The sequence below is a fragment of the Sitophilus oryzae genome, unplaced genomic scaffold, assembly GCF_002938485.1.
Source record: "Sitophilus oryzae breed Bouriz unplaced genomic scaffold, Soryzae_2.0 scaffold_1521_pilon_pilon, whole genome shotgun sequence".
Lineage (NCBI taxonomy): Eukaryota > Metazoa > Arthropoda > Insecta > Coleoptera > Curculionidae > Sitophilus > Sitophilus oryzae.
The window spans coordinates 731,163-754,471 of NW_022146194.1; the positions used below are offsets into that span (position 1 = coordinate 731,163).

The 23,309-nt window shown below is 31.9% G+C and overlaps 2 protein-coding genes across 3 annotated transcripts in view; both read left to right on the top strand.

Annotated features, from left to right (window-relative positions):
• The first annotated feature begins 428 nt into the window (after positions 1–428).
• On the top strand, positions 429–5,096 carry LOC115878680 (60S acidic ribosomal protein P0). Its single transcript, XM_030895242.1, has 6 exons — positions 429–465; positions 671–761; positions 991–1,384; positions 1,603–1,727; positions 3,492–3,728; positions 4,873–5,096. Exons 2-6 carry the CDS (start codon positions 708–710, stop codon positions 5,005–5,007), a joined length of 945 nt encoding a protein of 314 aa, XP_030751102.1. The 5' UTR covers positions 429–465; positions 671–707; the 3' UTR covers positions 5,008–5,096.
• Positions 5,097–16,668: 11,572 nt separating this feature from the next.
• The window catches only part of LOC115878750, a 67,512-nt gene continuing 60,871 nt past the window's right edge, over positions 16,669–23,309 (top strand). For both annotated transcript variants that reach the window (XM_030895337.1, XM_030895339.1), the window contains exon 1: positions 16,669–16,837. The gene's annotated coding sequence lies outside the window, so the exon portion shown is untranslated. The remainder of the gene's footprint in view (positions 16,838–23,309) is intronic.

The following is a 23,309-nucleotide window of genomic DNA, read 5'->3' on the forward strand; positions in this document are numbered from 1 at the left end:
TATTGTATCACCTGGTTTTATGTAATAGTATTTACTTTTTTTAGTTCTATGATCTGATATGTTATGATTTGTTAATGTTTGTTTAACAATGTTATACCAAAGAGGTTATACTTAATATACTTATCAATTTGCATAGCCTAACTTTTTTATCAATAAACTTTGTAGATTTTCAGATTATTTAATTCCTTTTGTTTCTGTTTGTAATTTTATTTTTAAGACATATTATGTGATTGTTTCACATAATATGTTTTAAAAATAAAATTGCAAATAGCGAAAAAAATAATTAAAATTAAAAAGTGTATTTTACAATTCCCCCCGACCCCGCACCCCTTTGGCTAACCTATAATGTCAGCTATGTCGAGAGATGGCGTTACGAAAATGGAACCGATTTATTACAAGGAACTTGGGCTTCTTTTTCGTTAGTATATTCTGTGTGTCACTTTAGCGCCTGTGTTTATCGCCGAGGTACGTGTTTTAATTTTTTTCTCATATTTTTGTTAATATTTTAGTCATCTAATAATATTTATAACTTATTATTGCAAATTATAATGTAATAGTTCAGGCGCTTTTAATTATTCCTAATATTGTTTTATATAAACTTGGATAAATTTTTAAAATGCGATTGCAATCTAAATCTCACCTAACAGATGCCATTTTTAACATTTTTCAGTTCTTAAATTCTACAAGAGTCCCTATTCACATCGAAGATGGGTAGGGAGGACAAGGCAACTTGGAAATCAAACTATTTCACCAAGCTCATCGTAAGTATACCCCAAAAAACACGCCGTTTGATTTCTGTATTTATATTGTTTATGATGACATATTTTTCGTCGCTCAATGGTTTCAATTCCATGCTGGTACTAGAAATAGTGGAACCCCCAGCATGTGAAACCGTTTGTGGACAAACCTACACTGAATTATCCATTTTACATGACTAGAAATTACTTTTATGATAATAATTTGGGGTTAAACTAGTTTTAATTCTTGTAGCAACTGTTGGAAGACTACCCCAAATGCTTCATCGTGGGCGCGGACAATGTCGGCTCCAAACAAATGCAACAGATCCGTATTTCCCTACGAGGCAGCGCCGTTGTCCTCATGGGCAAGAATACCATGATGCGTAAGGCTATCAAGGGCCATCTGGAAGCCAATCCTTCGCTAGAAAAGCTCCTCCCTCACATCAAGGGCAACGTAGGGTTCGTTTTCACCCGCGGCGACTTGGTTGAGGTCCGTGATAAGTTGCTGGAGAACAAAGTACGTGCCCCGGCTCGTGCTGGAGCTGTTGCACCTTTGTCTGTTGTTATTCCAGCCCAGAACACTGGATTGCCTCCTGAGAAGACCTCTTTCTTCCAGGCTTTGAGTATTCCAACCAAAATTTCAAAGGGTAAGATTTTATTTATTTTATTATATTCTATTGTTGAAAAAATGTTTATTGTGATGATACTTTTTACTAAATATTCCCATTTTCACACTGGTACTAGAAATAGTTGAACCCCCAGTGTGTTGGGACTGTATGTAGAATTTTTATGCTGATTTCTTTAGTAATTGTAACTAAATTATTTCTATAAGTTAGGAGATTGAAAATTGAATGAAATTTTTCAGGTACTATTGAAATTGTCAACGATGTTAACATCTTGAAACCAGGAGATAAAGTTGGTGCTTCCGAAGCTACTCTTTTGAATATGTTGAACATCTCTCCATTTTCTTATGGTCTAATTGTTGAACAAGTAAGTATATGTCAAAATATAAATAATTACCTTGTGATGAAAAAAATTATGTAGTGTTTTGATTTTAATTTGGTTAGCTTTTAATTGACTAACCTTTTTGTTTTTGGAGGTAAAGTTCAATAAAAAAATAAATTGGAGGGTTTTTAGCCAAGTTTTGATATATGCTGTCAAATGTCACAGATATAGATATAAACTATTTTTATTATTTAAGATAGGACACCCTATAGAAGGTGGCATCTCTCGTATTAGGCGGAAGCTCCAAGGAGAATGGTATTTTTTTGTATTGAAATTAAGTTTTTGAGCATATTTAGGTTGATTTAGATCATTTTTTTAAAAATAGACAGAGTTCTACAAGGTGTCCCCAAAAGATAGTTACACATCCAAGTTTTTTTTTTTTAATGGAACACTTTTTTATGAAAATGAGGTTTTTTTGACATATGTAAGATATTCTAAAAAGAACACATTTTAAATGTCAATAAAAAAAACTACCTAAATTGGAATATACTCTGTATACTGTATAGTCTAATATGGAGATCAAATAACCACTATACTTTAAATCAAATTAAAACTTGACCCAGAAAGTTATACAGGGTGAGACAATTAATTAATATGGAACATTGGTCACTTTTAAGAGCAAGTTATTCTTGTACTTTACAGAGAACAACACTCAGTATATTTTTCCGGTATTCAGTGGGGAATTCAAGTCTCTTTAAAATGCTATTAAGATTGCCTACACCCCAAACAAAGATTTTTCTAGATATTTTCATTTTTATGACTTAGTTACAGTATATCTTTTTTATTTGATAAAATCTAGGTGGCTGTGTCTGACGTTACTTTAACATGGCTGTCTAATTAGTTCAACTTTTAGGTTATCATTTTGTGTCAAAAAATTCTTATAAATTTGCCTAAAATGGAAACTTCTATAGTAAACGCCACGAATGTTTGGGAGTGATTCATCGCTTGATGAAGTTAGAGTCGACACGCGCGCTATCATTTTTACATCAAAAACGTAAATTTTTACCGCAGACGTAGGTTTTTAAAGGCCCTGTCTAATAATCTGCCTGCGCTCCTCCTACTTATTCTAAAATGCTAGCGTGATTGACAAAGACTATACTATATCGCGTTTCTTTGATTGATTCGTTTTTGTGCGTCAGTCCATTGGTGTGCTTGCAGTGGGACCAATGAGGCATTCCATTTTATATTTATAACCAAATATATGCTTTAACAAGACTTTGACAGTTAAAACAACAAATTATTACAGATTATATACTGATTATTATATAACTTGAAGCACCACAGCACTGGAATTAAGTTTTATGTGACCTTGAACAGATTAGTTCACATGGTAGCGACCGCTGAATCACTCCCAAACATTCGTGGCGTTTACTATATACATTCTACCGCAGAGAGAATTGATATGATTCTGTCAATTGGCGAATGCAGTGTTCAAATCTGACAGTGTCTGATACTTTTAGTAATAAGTAAAAAAACTTGATTAAAAAGCCTATAAACTTTTTTAATGAACGTTCTATTGCCAAGAATAAAAAAAACTTTACAGTTGGTTAAAGGTTGGACAAAATAAAATCATAGTAAATATTATATGTAATGTGTTTTTTATGATGATATTATTTTAAAATATAAACGATGAAAGTAGTGATCTGACAGATTCATTGATGTCAACTTCAATCTGAACCAAAAAAAAAGTTAGTCATTTAAAAGCGGGACAAAACAATTGAAATTTTACATGAATATAATTTTCCAAAGGTGTACGACTCTGGAACCATCTTCGCCCCCGCCATCTTGGACATCAAACCCGAAGACTTGCGCGAGAAATTCTTGGCCGGCGTGGCCAATTTGGCCGCCGTGTGTCTGGCCGCCGGCTACCCGACCGTGGCCTCCGCGCCTCATAGCATCGCCAACGGGTTCAAGAACCTGTTGGCCATCGCTGCGGTTACCGAGGTCGAGTTCAAAGAGGCCGCCACCATCAAGGAGTACATCAAGGTGAGTTGATTGATATTTATCAAAGAAACTTGCGTTTAAAGTTTTTAAAGATTGTATATTGTATATACAGATAAGTAGAAAGGTCTTAATACCTACAAGTATGCTAATATCTCTGCATTAACTTACTTAAACCAAAAAAAATATCCAGTCTCTTGAACTTAATGCAAAAATTAGCACACTTGTAGGGATTAAGGCCTTTTAACTTTTCTCTGTATGCTATTTTTAATTTATATACCGGGTTCGTTTCAAAAGTGGCTCACCACTATAACTTTTTTATTTTTTTAGATGAAAAAACGAGATTTGGTATACATTTGGATTTGACATATTCAATTGCTTTCAGTCACTTCCTGTGTCACCGGAAATAACTACAACTTTTGATTTTTAAATGGCACCCTCGGTATATTTTTGAAAATGATACTCTAAATAGAATGACATCATATGTCAACTTTTTGACATTTTCGCATATGGTTTATTTCAAATTGTAACATGCGGTTTATAACGATAATTTGACTCGAAATACCAAGTGTGTGGTACCAAATTATTTGTAAGAAAAAACTTTTTCCAAATCTGCTAATGGGCCACCCTTGTTCCAATTGAAAAAAATTAGATATGATTAAAAAAGACAATTTGGGCATCTTTTAACCAGCCAGGACAAGACACAAAAAATATTAAGACGATCAAATCTATTTTTCCAAGGCGGCTTGATTAAAAATTAGTGTTAACATAGCCGTGGCACTCTAGATTGAAATTTAAAATATGATGTGTTTGTAAGCCAAAATGTCAAAAGTTGACATATGATTGTCATTCTATTCAGAGTGCATTTTCTATTGAATTAAAGTAAAAATATACCGAGGGTGCCATTTAAAAATCAAAAGTTGTGGTCATTTCCGGTGAAACAGGAAGTGACCAAAAACAATTGAATACGTCAATCAATCCTAATTTATGTATACTAACAACCCAAATCTCGTTTTTTTATCTAAAAAAAAATTTACAAAGTTATAGGGAGAGCCACTTTTGGGACTCACCTGGTAGAACCCTACTTTGCTTTTAGCTCCATCTACGGTTACATAGATGAAGCAAACATGATATATATTGTGTGCAAAGAAAAATTTCTATAGAGAATTAATAAATTTGTTATTTTTAGGATCCTAGCAAGTTTGCTGCTGCCGTTGCACCAGCAGCTGCAGCGCCATCTGCTGCCGCTCCTGAGGCTAAGAAAGAGGAGAAGGAAGAAAGTGAAGAGGAAGATGACGACATGGGTTTCTCCCTGTTCGATTAAGAAAACACGGTTCTGCTTCTGTTTGAAAATGTCGGGTCTGGTTGTGTTTTTGGTCAGCCTGACTGCATAATAATAAAATATAAAAAGTATGTCTTGTTTTATTTGGATTCATCCTTGTTTTTGATTTTTTCTTATAAAAAATGTTATTACGGGTAGTATTTTTCCACCCCTGAAACACGTCTGAGGATTTTTTCGCGAAAAAAAATTAAAATTGAAATTGTTTTTTTTTCTTAAATTTTCAAAATAAAATAACTTGTTATTTTGGACTTACTTAAGCGGTAAAGAGAAAATGTTTCTTTTATTGTGATCTACCACCGAAATTGCACTATTTCAGATTCATCCTGTGTAATGCATATCAGTGTTTACTTTTGATTGCCTTCAAATAAAAACGTGTCTACGTAATATGCATAGTCGGAGGTCTTAGGGTCCTGTATAATTAGTTGCCTATATCTAACATTAGATTGTAGAATTTTATTATAAAACTCTTAATGAAACTGTTTTTTTTTAATTTTTTGTCTATACTATTAATATTTCGGTATATCCTTTGCTAATTAATCTTAACCACGTTTTGATAATACAGGGTATTCCATTATTCCGTAGACACAGAACTAGTACGTATTTTTAAACAAAAATAAGATATTTGAACTAATAATAAATTACTTCTATAAAAAAGTGCTTTGTTTGTCCATTAGACGGCACATCAAACTTAAAAAACTTATGTAAATAATATTCCAAAAAATGTTTTTTTTTGGGAACAGATATTTCAATTTTAAACAAATTTAGTGTCTGTTTTTTAACATACTGCTTACGCAAAAGAGTAAAAATGACCTGTACTTTACGTAAATTCTATTAGTAATGTTTTGTAACATCACAGACGTTCAATTTTTTTTGTAAAAGAGTTCTTGCAGTCTTGTCTTGCAGTATTTGCTACATTTTTGTCACAAAAGAATTGTTTTTTGAAGCGTTAAAATCTAGTAGGCGCTAAAAATCTAATCGGCCAAAACGTGGAATGTTATAGGTATTAATTTGTCTTTGCTTGACACATTACCACTACAAAGACATTTATTATGATAAATTTTATGGTTATCACTTATCACAGACTAAACTTAAGTTAGTCAAGTTAGTCTGTAATTGTAATGTGATTTAAGAATTAGAGTATATAAACATGTTGACTTCCAGTCGCGTTAAAAATAGAACGTTTTTAGAACATCTATTTAGTATGTATGGTCGAACATCATAAGTTGCTGTATATTTAGTTGCCTATACTCCAATCTTATAGAAGGCATTTTTACATGAAACATTCAATTTTTTAATTAATTTCAACGATGTTTTCATAACAATATGTAAAACAAATTAAGTTATTTACATATCATTAAGTCCCGATTATACCTGGTCAGTTTGAGTTAAAAACTTAATCGCTTATAAAACTATAGAGAAGGTGTTTTTTCAACGCATCATTACCGCTGATAATGCCAAGACATTATTAAAATATTTAATGGGTGGAATTAATTGAAGCAGGGGTTGTTTTTTAACGTGAAACGTATTTGTTTAAAAAGTAATTTTCCGCGGCCAACGAACAAATTATCGGCAACGATTAGAGCTAGCGGCGACATATTTTAATTATGGCTTTGAACGAATTCTAATTACGAATTAATAAACGCGCTTATGTGTGTAGGTAACGCACAGATTAAATGTATGTTTTTTTCCATTATTATATGCATAATCGATTGATAGAATATATAACGTGTCTACTGGAAAAATTAATAAATTATATGGTGTACGGTAACAAGTAATTTACAGGGTGTTACATCGTCTCCATTTATAATAAACTCTCTAAACATGGTATCCCAATGTTTCGTGCATTTAGAATTATTACATATTATCGAAATCAAAATAAGTACGGCGCAAGGACAGCTGGGGAATGACAATCGATTATTATTTTTGGCGAGGTCAATCTCTAGACGCCTCGGCAAAACTATCATTGATTATTAATTCCTAGTCGTCTATGACGACGTTTTTTTTCGATCGTATATAAAAAATAAATAAATTTGAAATGTTTTTGGACCAAAAGTTCAACAGAAACTGTTTTGTCATCATTTATTCTAAGAAAGATTTATAATTAATTTAAAAAAAAAAGTTCCCAAATTTATCATATATATCAGTCAAATATCTATCTACTCAACAGGTTTATTTTTCAATAAAAATATAATCAATAAATCAATAAATCAATAAATCAATAAATCAATAAATCAATAAATCAATAAATCAATAAATCAATAAATCAATGAATCAATAAATCAATAAATCAATGAATCAATGAATCAATGAATCAATGAATCAATGAATCAATGAATCAATGAATCAATGAATCAATGAATCAATGAATCAATGAATCAATGAATCAATGAATCAATGAATCAATGAATCAATGAATCAATGAATCAATGAATCAATGAATCAATGAATCAATGAATCAATGAATCAATGAATCAATGAATCAATGAATCAATGAATCAATGAATCAATGAATCAATGAATCAATGAATCAATGAATCAATGAATCAATGAATCAATGAATCAATGAATCAATGAATCAATGAATCAATGAATCAATGAATCAATGAATCAATGAATCAATGAATCAATGAATCAATGAATCAATGAATCAATGAATCAATGAATCAATGAATCAATGAATCAATGAATCAATGAATCAATGAATCAATGAATCAATGAATCAATGAATCAATGAATCAATGAATCAATGAATCAATGAATCAATGAATCAATAAATCAATAAATCAATAAATCAATAAATCAATAAATCAATAAATCAATAAATCAATAAATCAATAAATCAATAAATCAATAAATCAATAAATCAATAAATCAATAAATCAATAAATCAATAAATCAATAAATCAATAAATCAATAAATCAATAAATCGATAAATCGATAAATCTAATAATAAAATAAATATAAATGGTAATAGCCAACTTTGATCTGGACGCTGATCGATAAATCGATAAATCGATGAATCGACAATAATATAGTATCTAATGTTGTATAGATAATGAATTGTACGAAATCCTTCGTGCGCGAGTCCGACTCGAACTTGACCAATTTTTACTCCTAATAAAACAATATACTATTATTTCGACGTCTAAAATGTTAGAGGTCTCTATACAATGTTGTCGTTTTAATGGAGACCTCATATAATTTATAAATTCTCGTTTTAGCCAAGAATTTCAACGATTTAAAATCGACTTCGTGCCCGGTTAAAATAAATATCTCGGTGAATACGTGACTGTCTCTTTATTGCATTGTCCGCTAAGCGATTTATCGAAAATCTCCCAGAAAAAAGGCGGACGGATACGCAGATATCCAGATAAACTTATATTAGGATACACACAGATTGGAATGGAACGATCGATCCCTAGAGCAGTAGCAAATTCCTATATTGCTAGATACAGAAAGACTTTGAACTAACAAGCAAATTTAAATAATCGACTGTTTTATGTAAATGCACTTATTTAGAGACTCTGATTCTTGTTTCAAAATATTGTTTTTTAAAATGTAAATATACATGGTGTTTTTTATGAAAGATTTTTTATATTTTAAGAAAATACTCTCTTTTTAGTTGGGCTCATTGTTGACTATTGTTGGCTATGCGGGCCCAAGTTATCCCTGCTAATTTCCTAATATCATGGTCCCATCTCAGGTTCGATCTTCTTCTAGGTCTCTTAATTCCTCGTGGGATCGTGCTGTAATTTTTCTGGTCCATCTGTTGTCCCTTCTTCTTGCCAGGTAGCCTGCCCATGCCACTTGAGGGATTTGACGCTGTGGATGACTTCTATTGCCGTCTTTTGTCGTATCCACTCTATTCTTTTACGGTTTCTATTGGTTATTCCCAGCATATTTCGTTCCATTGAGCGTTGTGCGACCTGCAGTTTCCTTATAATGTCCGATTTAAGTGTCCAGGTTTCGCATGCATAGGTCATGACTGGTAGTACACATTGATCGAATGATTTCTTCTTTAGATAAAGTGGCATTCTAGATTTGATTATGATTGAGTTTCTTCCATAAGTACTCCATGCTAACTTAATTCTTCTGTTGATTTCTGGTAGTAGAGATCCCGAGCTGTGTATTAGTTGTCCCAAATATATGTATTCTTCTACTATTTTCTGTGTAGTGTTATTTACTTGAATGTATTTTCTGTCCAGTAGTTCCAGAACCACTAATGAATATTATATAGAATATTTACAAAAATATGATAAAAATTATATTCGAGACTGTAAAATGCCGACTATATCAAATAAAGACCTCTTTTTTAAGAATTAAAATCAAAAGTTTCTATGAAAACATTTTCGAAGTGACTTCTTTACGCGCTCTGAAAGTAAAAATTCAAGGCCGTGACACACAAGCTAGCGAGACAAAAAGTGGTAAGGACAGCCTACGGCTTAGAAATCCGCGTGTTTATCGAAAATATTGATACTTTAATACAAATTTTGTGGAAGCGAATCATATTGTTTATTAATTTTGTATTTTACGCGTATAAAATTATTTATTACACCTAAAAAAATATTTTTACTGAACTATACGACGTTCCAGGAAAAAAATCACCTCAAAAAAGTTACTTTAACAAAAGTGTCACATAGGATCTAATCAAATGAAAAAAATACGGTGATAAAGGTAGACCGACAAGGACGATGTAAACCAATGGAAGGACTTTTTTTAGCCGGGAGACAAGAAAATAATTTATTTTAACGACACCGAGGTAATTGGTATGCATATAAAAATTTACGTTACGTCAACATTAATATCTTCAAGCCTTAATGTTATTTTAAATTAATTTCCAGAGACGAAATACCTAATATTAACTCATATAATTTTGGAATTATTTAGAAGATGTATTATTCCTTCTTTAATTTTTTTATTCAAAGACTTGAACTAATTTATATGTTTTGATAACTAATTGACATTTGTGCCGACATCGCATTGTACTTATGCGTCCTCGTTGACCCCGCTGCCCCTACTAATTGACATACATCCAGTACGGCTTTCGAGTACTCCTCTGAGGAGCTTCTGTTCACTTTAATTACGGCTTAAGGCTTCGCAGTTTGGCGCAAACTGCATTATAAACGGCCTTTTGTCACATCAATTTAACTTAGTGCCCGGCCCTGTGCCGTAATTGTTTTGCGTTATATAATAAATTTAATGGAAAATAAATTAATAATGTCGATTGTGTTGTACAGGGTGAGTCAACGATTTTGTTGTACAGGGTGAGTAAAGTCTATTATCTCATTTGCGTTGTAGGTTTTTAGATTCTGTGTCAAATATTCTATAACTTTTTTATACAGGATGGTCCGAACTGTATTCCGGAAACTTCGGCAGCATATTCTGCAGATAAAAATAAGTAAAAACCCTCGTATAAATGTATATTCTAAAATGCTTAGTTTCGGAGATACAGGGTGTAAAAGTTTCATATTTATTTCGATTTTTTCCAAATAATTCCTGAGGTAACGTCAATATTTGGATGCAAGGTGTCTGGGAGGTTTTTTTTGACATGAGAAATTCAGTTTCTGTTGAACTTTTGGCACAAAAACATTTCAAATTTATGATTTCAGTCTAATAATTATTTAGTCAACATGTTTAATTTATGTCAATGACGACAGGAATTGATAATTTCGGTAAAAAGCAAAATAAAACACTAAATCACCACAATACACCAAAAAACTTTTACTTTTACACTGGACGCGCGTTTCTCTAACCATGTTAATATCATCAGCAGACGATTAAGATAGATTAGTCTTAATCATCTGCTAAGATTAAATTAATAAAATAAATTTAATTAAAAAAATAAAGATGATTAAGACAGATTAGTCTTCAGACAATCATCTGCTAAAATATTAATATATGCCTAAAATTAATAGTTTTTGCAATATTTACATTTGTTTAAACAAATGTTAGATTGTTTCTGAATTTGGACTACTAAAATTTGGTAGGAGAGTTTTAAAGAAATGAAGAAAAACATACATATATGTAAAGATATTTTAGTTAGATGCTACAGGGTGATCAAAATATATTTGTGAATTTCAACTACTCAAAATTAAAAAATCTCAAATTTTTTAAACGGTACATCAGGGTCATTGTTGTTGCTCTGTTTACTAAAAATATTTCTTCTAGTTAACTCACTTACTCAGTTGATGGATATTGTTCTTAAGAATTAAATAAGTGTATTATTAATTAAGAAAGGGTGACTTTCAAAAATCTAAGATTTGTCAGCATTCATGGAACACAGGGCACAGAATAGATTTTAACAACGCCAAAATTATAATGAAAGAAGCGATAGCCTCAAAAAGAAAAATAAAAGAGGCTTTTTTAATACAATCTAATAAAAATAAATGTATTGCTCATGCATCTGTAATGTTAGTAATGTATAGCAATCGCTTCTTTGATTTTAAAGAACATAACATAAATAAATTTAACATACGTAAAAATTAAAAATAATCATATAGAAAGTTTGAACCTTTTTGCTTTTACCTTATTAAGTAATTGTTATCAGGTAGTAATTGTTAATTTTGAAGTTTAACTTGATATAATGTCGTTTTAACAGAACATCAACGGTTTTTGTAGACGTATCTGTTTAAAAAAAAACTAAAGTGATTTCGAATAGTTGTATTTAAATATTTTAAATAGTTATTTCTTTATTATTTGTATTTTTTTGCTTCCGAAGAGATAAACTTTCAGAAACGTTAAGAATTTTTTTGTTCTTTAGGCAAATGTGTTTATCAGTAAACCAAACTGCTGTCAAGTAGTCTCCTTTGGATTAACGCCAGCAGTGTTTACAAAAAATAATTATTTTATTTTGTCGATTTTCTTGCAGTGGAGAAATACCCATATAGGATTTTTTTGGAGAGATCCATCCGCCACATAGGTATAGACATTTTTTAAATAAGAGTATTTCAAAATAATAGGAAAAAAAGAAAACACGAAAAGGACACAGGACGTAAATGATTTTGTGCGGATTCAATCGTTAAAATAGAGACCGTTATTCTATATTAGACTGGAAGCACCATTTGCAAACCTCCATTATTATTCCATTAAGGAAAACGTATTCAGTGGATATGACAAAAAGTTTACATGTCCGAGGTGCATTCTTCTGGACCGTAATGACTGTTTTTACGACGTGCCGAGTCGGGGAGAACATGAAAAATAGAACCGATTAAAATGGAGGAGAATTATAAAAAATGTCCTATTTCAATACGCGTGTTGTATGTGTATGTGTATTAGAGTTTATGGAAATGTGCAAATATGAAGGTTTGCTGTTGTAAAATAATACACGCTTTTTTATAGCTACAAATATTTTTTTTAATTATTTTCACAATAAAAAAATATATCTACAAGGTGATCCAAACTGTATTCCGGAAACTTCGGCAGCATATTCTGCAGAAGTTTCCGGAATATAATAAGTTAAAAAGTTCCTATAAATGTATGTCCTAAAATTCTTAGTTTCGGCGATACAGGGTGTAGAAGTTTCATTTTTATTTTGATTTTTCCCAAATCTATACTAATATATAAAATCACTGACATACTGATTAATCACGATCCTGCTCAAACCACTCAACGTAAGAAGCTCAATTTTGGCATACAGGTTGATTCTAGGGTGTAGAGGTTCGATAAGAAGGGATTTTTCGAAATTCCAGTTCCAAGAGGGTGAAACCACCCCTCAAATATTACAATATTTTTTATTTAAAAAACCGTCAAGTTTCCGAAAAAACGCTTAAACACGTATATTTTATTTTGTTTTTTTACATATTTTAAGATTTTTTAAAAATGTATACAGGGTGTTTCGAAAAATCTGGTCATTGATTAATCACGATCCTGCTTAAAGCGCTTGACGTAAAAAGCTGATTTTTGGAAAACGGATTGACTTTAGGGTGTAGAGGTTCGATAAGAAGAGATTTTTCGAAACTCAAATCCTAAGGGGGTGAAACCACCCCTCAAATATTAGAATATTTTTTATTTAAAAACCGGTGAGTTTTTCGGAAAAACGCTTAAACACATATATTTTATTTTGTTGTTTTACATATATTTTAAGATTTTTAAAAAATGTATACAGGGTTTTTCATAAAATATGACCACTGAGTAATCACGATTCTGCTTAAACTGCTTGACGTTTAAAGCTGATTTTTGGCAAACGGATTGACTGTGGGGTGTAGAGGTTCGATAAGGAGGGGTTTCTCGAATCTTAAATTCCAAGAGTGTAAAAACGCCCCTCAAATATCACAATATTTGTTATTTAAAAAACGGTTAGTCTTTCGGGAAAACGCTTGGACATGCATAATTTATTTTGTTTTTTTTCATGTTTTGAAATTTTTAAAAAAAATCATACAGGGTGTTCCAAAAAGTTAGGTTATTTCTTAACCACGATTCTGCTTAAACTGCTTGACGTAAAAAGCTTATTTTTGGCAAACGGATTTTTAGAAAGTCAAATTCCAACGAGATGAAACTGCCCCTCAAATATTATCAAGTTATATAATAATATCGCCATATTGTTTTTTCTCATGCTGGCATAAATTTGAGAAAATTTTATCCAGTTTGTATGTTAATGGAAATTCTTGCTATGCTTTATCATCACCATTACAAATGATTAATTCGACGCGAACGAAGTCGCTGGTACACTCTAGTTAAATATATAATTCACAATAACATAAGAAATTGAAAATTACATATCTACGTCATTACAATTGTTTTGTGAAAAATTTCTACTTTACTGGGTGAACCTATCATTTTATCAAAGTAAGGCAAAAATTCTGTGTGATGGAACAATTCATCAGCAGTTAGTAGAACAGGTCTAATTATCATATTTTTTTTATGAAAATAATGCCGACAGTATATGGGTTAAACTTAACACAGAGGAACATAATAGAATCAAAAGAGGGTCTTCTACTAGACCCTTCAAATAAATGTTCTGTTCAAGCATGTAATTCGCATTATCCCTTTTAGGCATTTTGTTTTCAGATAATATCAAGTGAAATAGTAACTACATAATATGTAACAGACTAGAGGCATTCTTGGTTCTAATATAAACGTAGATAATGTATATCTGTATGTAGCAAACTATAATATTGTATTTTTCTCTTCCTACCTAAAGATTTATTGATAGAAAATTATTAATTTTATCCTCTATAAATCAAATTGCAGTTCTAGTCTCTACTTTTTATTATTGAAACTTTTATTGTTTTTATCATTTTTTATCGATGTGATATCGATGAGGAACTATTGGAAATATTAGAGGTAAAAATAAAAATAGATCAATCTATTAGTACCTATACTGGGTGCGTCTCGAAGTAGCTCACCTTTATAATTTTTTTATTTTTTTTGGATAAAAATACCAAATTTGGTATGTTAGTATATAACATAAATTAGGATTGATTGATCATATTCTATTCTTTTCTGTCACTTCCCGTTTCAGCGAAAATTACTACAATGTTTGATTTTTAAATGGCACCCTCGGTATTTTTTACTTAATTCGATAGAAAATGATACTCTGAATAGAATGATATATGTCATGGATATCATATGTCAACTTCTGACATTTTCGCATATGATTTATTTGAATTTGTAACATCCGGTTCATAACGACAATTTGACTCATAATACCAAATATGTGGTACCAAATTATTCGTAAAAAAGGTTTTTTTCTAAATATGCTAATAAGCCACCCTGGTTTAATTTGAAAAAATTGAAATGTGATTAAAAATGCGATTTGCACATCTTTTAACCGGCCAGGACCAAGACACGAAAAATATTAGACAATCAAATCGATTTTTCCAAAGCTCCTTGATTAAAAATTTGTGTTTTTAATACGGCCATGGCACTCTAGATTGAAATGTAATATATACCATTTTTAAGCAAAAGTGTCTGAAGTTGACATATGATATGTCATTCTATTTAAAGTGTCATTTTCTATCGAATAAAGTAACAAAATACCGAGGATGCTATTTAAAAATCAAAAGTTGTAGTCATTTCCCGTAAAACAGGAAGTGACCAAAAACAATTGAATACGTCAATCAATCCTAATTTACGTCATACCAAAAATCTACATACGTAAAATACCATATAACGATTTGTTATCTAAAAAAATAAAAAAGTTATAGGGATGAGCCACTTTTGAGGCATACCCGGTATGGGGTGTAACAAAATACAAGAAATGTAATAAGTATGTTAGATATCCGTCGATATCAGGAAGACCGAAATGATCCAGAGCCAAAGTAACTGCTCCGCGTATGCGCGGATCAGGAGGCTACGAAGCTACGAGCTACACACTGCAGAGAGAGGTTTGGTTTGGTTTGGTTTGGTCGCTATGGCGCCAACTTCGAGGCAGTACGAGAACAGCAGTACGACCGTACTCGTCTCTATTTAACATACAAGTTGTATGACGTAATAATAAAAGTTATTAACTAGGGTGGTTTATTGTTTCATTTTGAGGCTAATAGACCTCAGTTTTAACAAGTATAAACAGGGTTTATGTATATTTTTTATGCTGAAGTAGTGTAGTACCTAACTTACGTTTATAAAAAGAGCATATTTTAATTATTTATTGAAATAAAAACTTTAAAAAGACATAAGAGTATCATACTTTCGAATATTATGCATATTAGTTCTAATATGAGTTTGTTTCATAATTTTTTTATAAATAATAATAAGTTGAAAAAATGGGCCTACGCGAGGCTGGAATGTCCTTTGGGATAATTGGAACTATGATTGGCCGGAATGCTAAAATAGTGATGTAGAATGTTAAGGAGGGGAGTTAATCACCGCGACCTTACAGATCTATTGTGTGTTCCCCTTTCTTGAGTTATAACGAGTTATAACTCGTCATACAGTCTCAAGGCTTTAAAAAAAGCCAGTATCTGAGACGGCTTCACAGAGGCCAGCGCTCCATCCTCGACATCAGCCGTACCAAAGTTTATGGCACGAATGGTCGTTGTCTCGGCGCACTCAGTGATAAGGTGTTCTGGTGTCTCCCCATTTTCCCCACAGAATCTGCATTCGCCGTTGTTTCTCAGCTTCAGCCTACTGAGATGTTCGTTGAGGAGACAGTGTCCTGTTAGAAACCCCGTGACAATCCGAAGATTGTTTTTACTTAAATCAATGAAAACCTTTGATTTTTCTCGGTCGTAAGTTCTGAGGAACTTTTTCGAGTTTCCTAGAGTGTTGGAGGACACCCATTCCAAGTTACGGTTGGAGTCTTCCAGATTCTTCAGTTCCGCTTTCAGTTGGTTCCCGTTTGGAAAACAGAACGGTTCTGGTCCAGTTAATGGAGTGGTAGGTAAAATAGTGATGCGATGTTGGATATAATTGTCTGTATAGTTCAAAATTTGCATGGGATTTCCTATATTTCCAACGACGATGCACCAACCCCTAGAAGCTTCACTGTACACCTGTTTTTTTTTGGCTGGTATTCTAGATACCCATTATGTTAATAAACCATCACTTAGCTTTAGTCTCAAACCCAAAATTACCTGTTCATTGGTCCATACCACCGCACCGGACCGGCGATCGTGTGTAGGTTTAGATCGCGCGTGTCATGCCGAAAATCCGGCGCCCTTTAAAAGGCGCTGGAGCGGCGACTTTTCGCCACACGACGCCGTGCCCTTTGCGCCCGCAACAACACACCAGCGCGTCCCCCTTTAACGCGCGCTCTCGCCTCCCTTTCGAAGCCACTCTAACCTGTTGAGTGTCGGCTCTCGCGAACCAGCCGCGACACGTCCTCCGAGTTGGGTGTTTGGGCCGATAAGAAGCGATAGAGAAAAAGGAAAGGTAAGTGGAGGAATTAAGTATTTTTACTGTTTTTTTAATTTTTTTATATCAATCACGAAAGAGTGGAAAAAGTTCAATTTTTTTAAAAAATGCGCATTTTAATGCACTCGGTTTCTGATAAAGATGCAAGATTTTTTCTAATGATGCTTAAAATACAGAGTGTTCCTTAATGACATGCTAATATTTAAGGGGGTGATTCCTGGACCTATTCCAAGAAAAAAACCTCATATGAATATGTGTCCTAAACGACTTAACTTTTGAGATACAAGGTGGTGAAAATTTCTAAAAATATGCCTATTTTGATCTACAAAGAATTTTATCTATTTCAACCTGTGGCGTTCATATGTGTTTTGCATTGAACATTTTTGAAGGAAAAAATGGTACGCCACTGACTTCTCTTAGAATAAAAATTATTTTCAAAATATTCATTCATTTCTAAACAATTTTCTACTCTTGATTTTTTCCGTCAGACGCATAGTTTTTACTTAAAAAATTAAAATAATTTTAAAGCATAATAGACGAGTATAAAAATTTCACAATAACAGAGTTATTATGAAAAACTTTTTTTTAGAAAATTTTACCACCCTGTATCTCAAAAGTTAAGATGTTAAGGATATTCATATATATGTTTATAAGTTTTTTGTTTAAAATAAGTTCAAGAATTACCCTCTTAAATATTAGCATATCATTAATGAACACCCTGTATGCATAGGTATAGGATGATTTTGGAGTATTAACTAGTAAACGTGTTTGGAATGAGTAAAATTTTATTTAAAAAAAAATTAAAACTATAGGTAAAATATAACATTATTATATTAATTTAAGGATTGTTTCTCGACCGTACTTTTTAGTATAAAGGACAAAATCTCAGGTTATTTCGGTCTGTTTGTCTGTTTTTGAGTGTCATGGAATGAAAACAGACCGAAATAACCTGAGATTTTGTCCTTTATAGGTATTATTATTATATTATACAGAGATAAATAATTAGTACACTCAATGCAAAAGCAAAACGCAAAGAAGAAATTTTTGGTCAAATTTAAAGCGTTATATTTTTGTTATTTTTAGCCCCATTTTCATGATTTTTTTAGCAAGCTGTATACAGGGTGTCATTGAAATAGTGTAAAAAAATTGGGGGTGATAGTACTCCTAAAAATAGTAAAAAAAGTTCTATAAGTATATAAATATAAGTATAGGGCGGAAAATGCATATTAAGGGAGTTAGGGGCACTGAAAGGGTGAATTTAAAAAACGGTTGTTTTGAAATTGTTGGCTTAAAAAACGAGATAAAATTTCGAAAAAAAATGCTTTGCCATAAATTTTGACCCTAAATCAAATGGTGATAGTGAAAAATTATTTGGAAAAGCGGAAAGGGTAGTTTTTGCAAGGGAAGGGGGTTATTTCGTAAATAACTTTTTTGAGGTTATTTTTTTTGCAACGTGGATTCATTTTTTGAAAACTACATACTTTTTCCTACAAAAAAGATACTCTTGTTGCACATCGCCAAGAGCGATGGTTTTCGAGAAAATTGAAGGGAAAGAGTTTGCTCTGATGGGTTGCTAACTGGTTAATCAACATAAACTTATGAAAATTATGGCGGTTCAAAAGTAACCAAGTAGTTGTCAAATAATTAATTGAAAAATCAAAATTTTATGATTTTTAAAACATCTTATTGCTTTCAAAAACGAAATAATCCCATAGATTTCTACTTCTGGGTCCACATGAAAGCTTTGGTATACTCAGTGCCGATTAATACTGAAGAGCAACTAGGGCAACGCATTATTGACTGTTCCAATCAAATTTGGACAACACCAAGGATATTCCACAGGGTACGCAGATCTTGGAGCAGATCTCTGCATTGAAATGAATGGTGGTCACTTTAAACATTTACTATGAATGAATTAAGGAATGCATTATTTTAAAAAGGAATTTTGGTAATTGATTTATTTCGTTTTTAAAGCAATAAGATGTTTTAAAAATCATGAAATTTTGATTTCCCAATTAATTATTTAATAACTAGTTGGTTACTTTTGAACCGCCATAACTTTCATAAGTTTATGTTCATTAACGAGTTAGCAACCCATCAGAGCAAACTCTTTGCCTTCAATTTTCTCGAAAACCATCGCTCTGGGCGATGTACAACAAGAGTACCTTAAAAAGTATGTAGTCTTTAAAAAATGAACCCACGTTACAAAAAAAATAACCTCAAAAAATTTATTCACGAAATAACCCCCTACCCTTGCAAAAACTATCGTTTCCGCTTTTCCAAATAATTTTTCAGTATCACCATTTGATTTAGGGTCAAAATTTATGGCAGAGGATTTTTTTTCGAAATTTTATCTCGTTTTTTAAGCCTACAATTTCAAAACAACCGTTTTTAAATTCACCCTTTCAGTGCCCCTAACTCCCTTAATATGCATTTTCCGCCCTATAGGGACTTTTTTTAATATTTTTAGGAGTACTATCACCCCCTGATTTTTTTACGCCATTTCAATGACACTCTGTATACAGTTTGCTAAAAATTCATGAAAATATGGCTGAAAATACCAAAAATATAACATTTTAAAATTTGACCAATAATTTCTCCGTTGCGTTTTTTTGCATCAATGTATCATCATTAAGACAACAATTTCTTTAATATAAAAAAATAAGAGTACCTACAGCTAAATCTAAAATTCCTACAAAACTCCTACTTTTATAACCCTATAATTTCATACCAACAAACACTTCTAGATCGTTTTCGATGGCTCTTGAAAGAAAAACCCAGTAAAATTACTTACACTTTATATTTTCTTTTGCTTTATTTTCCATCGAAAAAGAAGAGCGAAGGGGCCGGTACAAGGCGCCTCAAAGAAATAATAAAGACTAACAAATTGTTTATTCATTAAAAGAAAATGTGTCTGACTGTTCTTCGTTTTCTTTGACATTTTACTCGTTACTTTTGTTAATTTTAAAACGGGCGAGTCATTAATTTTATTAGAATCTACTAAATTTTTCATCAAAGAGAATGGAAATAATATAATTGGTAAAATAAAACATATTTTGTTTCATTATCTAAAAAGAAAATTTTACAACCCTCTTGTCTCAAAATATATTTTAGGTCATACATTTATATGAAATTTCTCCAAGAATCATCCTTTCAAATATTGGCATGTCATGTAGGTACACCCTGTATAATTATTATTAGATATATAAAAATAGTATCAAACACGAGAAACATACTCTGTCAAACCGAAATGTGAAAATTTATTCATAGAATTTAGGCGTACGTACAGCAGAGTGAATACAACACCAGAAGAACTTTTATAAGGGTTGATATTTTTGTTGTTGTTTTCCCAGGACACACGTGCCAGTCGTATTGACAGGTTTGACGATTTTAGGTCTTCTTTTTATCCTTCTATGCCTTACGATATCCTACAAGATTAGAGGGTTTGAAATATTCTGATTTTGGGACATACCAGGTGTCTTTTAAAAGTGGGGCAACCCTATAACTTTTTTTTTCAGATAAAAAAACGAGATTCGGTATGTTAGTACTAAGGGCTGGCAAAGGTTAGTCTTGGGTCGAGATTTTCGTATGTAAGAAGAGTACAATGCGTTTATAACGTACTGAACAAAGAGAGGACAGTAAACATGTTGCCAAACGTATGAAATAAACCGAGAAACACATCGCTAAGAGACGTGGAAGGGGATATAGCAGAATTGTCGCAGTTGACCGGTCGACCCAATCAATACCTCTGTCAGTACTTAAAGTTCTAGGGAAGGTGTACGTCAAGCGTTCAACTTCTTGAATTTTTTTTAAGTGCAAGGTAGAAAGCGCTTGCATTTTTGGTAAAAATAAGTGGAATTGAATGGGTGTTCGATAGTGGTCGCGCTATTAGAACTCTTCAAAAATCGATATCTCGAAATCTATTAGAAATAATAGATTGTAGTTTTTCCAAGAACTTTGTTAATATTTCTGCTATATTTTCTTTGTAAACAGTATGTGAAAATCTTTATCAATAAAAAAATTACACGATTGCTGAAAATTGCTGTGCTCTAAAAGTAAATGGATGGATTGTTTACAATTTTTGAATGGAAAAAACAACCGATATCGAATTTTTCTTATGTAAACTATTGTAAAATATCCGATCTTGAAAATAAAAAAAAAGTTTCAGTATCTAAAGTGGTTCTTGAGTTATGGCCTGTTATGTGTTAAAAACTTGAATTTTTAAATTATCGCGATTACTGACGTTTTCTCGTTATAAAAAAATGAGACCCTAACAATATCCTTATAATTCCATTTCAGATGCTCAGAAACATGTCTAATGATTTTATCTAGTTATCTCTTGAAAAAAAAGTCTTTTAAAAATAAGCGGTTTGCGATCATGATTTTACTTTACTTGATAGGGAAAGGCGTACCGGCAACGACGCAATAGCACACCGTCGCATTTCTCTCACTCCGACTTAATAAGATCCCTATGCGATTTACTTCCACACATGTAAATGCCGACCCAAAAGTAACAGTTGCCAGCACGGTATATGACATTAATCAGGATTAATAAATGTATTCGGTTAGTTACAGTCACTTCCTGTTTTACAGGAAGTGACTATAACTAACCGAATCACATTATAATTTTTGATATTTAAAATGTACTCTCTTTATTTTTTACTTTATTTGACGGAAAATGACATTCTAAATTGAATGACATATCATATGCCAACTTTTGACATTTTCGCTTAAAGAATAGTGATGTTTACACCTTAAAAAACACCCGGTATAAAAAGTTCTGTTTAAAATAGTCACTTCCGGTTAAATCCGAAATCCCTGTTTGTGAAAAATATTTTTAAAAGAAAGCACACTTGAAGTTTTTTTTTTTTCATAATATCATCATAATTTATACTATTATGCATAACGTTAAAAAAATCTTGTAAAGAGTTATTTCTTTATCTTTCACCTGTCCTTAATAAATGTATCATTAAAACACTAAATTATAATTAGCAGATATAATATTTGATTTAGCTTCAACTTTTCATAGATACTCCCACGCATCAATATAATATATTTTTCACTAAAATATAAAGACCTTGTGTTCTTACAGAATTATAATTGCTTTCTTTATACCTTTCGCCGAGTATTTACCTTCGCCTTTCAAGCAAATATGGGGCTTATAAATTGTTCTTGAGATGTCAAAACACTCCTCTCCAATCGATTCCGTAGCAAAATCAAAAGAAAGGAAAAAATAATAGCTCACAGGAAATACTGTTTTTATTTCTTTTTCCCCCTTTTTTTCTGTTGCAAACGAAAAAAAAAAAGAATTAAGAAAAAACGTACAATTTACCAGAAAATTTAAGTTTTCCCAAATATAATCATTATTTTAATTAAAATTATACAGAGTTTCCTACGATGTTCTCTATGGGTATCTCGGAAACTACTGGAGATAGAGTGTCGGTTAAATGGGGAAAGAATTGCGGTTTTGTGGAGCCATAAATATGCGTCTTTCAGATTTTTTAAAAAGTTCATGGCTTAGTAGATATTTCGAAAAAAACAAATTTTGGCTATTTTAAAAATTGTCCCTAATTCCATTATAAATTTTATACAAAAAGTTTTCAGATAAAAGTTGTAGATAATCACATCCTTAATGAGTTTGTCTTCTCCGATTTTATCTGGCTGGCAAAGGTTAGTCTTGGGTCGAGATTTCCGTATGTAAGAAGAGTACAATGCGTTTATAATGTACTGAACAAAGAGAGGACAGTAAACACGTTACCAAACGTATGAAATAAACCGAGAAACTGTGCACATCGCTAAGAGACGTGGAAGGGGATATAGCAGATTTGTCGCAGTTGACCGGTCGACCCAATCAATACCTCTGTCAGTACTTAAAGTTCTAGTGAAAGGTGTACGTCATGCGTTTAGCTTCACGATTTAATTACGTCTCGTGATACTTGATTTGTTTATTTATTAACGAGTCGTTGTAATTTTCCTTATAGCTTGAATTTTTTTAAGTGCAAGCTAGAAACACTTGCATTTTTGGTAAAAATAAGTGGAACTGAGTGGGTGTTCGATAGTGGTCGCGCTATTAGAACTCTGAATTCAAAAATGGATATCTCGAAATCTATTAGAAATAATAGATTGTAGTTTTTTCAAGAACTTTGTTAATATTTCTGCGGTATTTTCTTTGTAGACAGTATGTGAAAATCTTTATCAATAAAAAAAATTACACGATTGCTGAAAATTGCTATGCTCTAAAAGTAAATGGATGGATTGTTTACAATTTTTGAATGGAAAAAACAACCTCATCGAATTTTTCTTATGTAAACATCTTGTAAAATATCCGATCTTGAAAATAAAAAAGAGTTTCAATATCTAAAGTGGTTCTTGAGTTATGGCCTGTTATGTGTTAAAAAGTTGAGTTTTTAAATTATCGTGATTACTGACGTTTTCTCGTTATAAAAAAATGAGACCCTAACGATATCCTTATAATTCCATTTCAGATGCT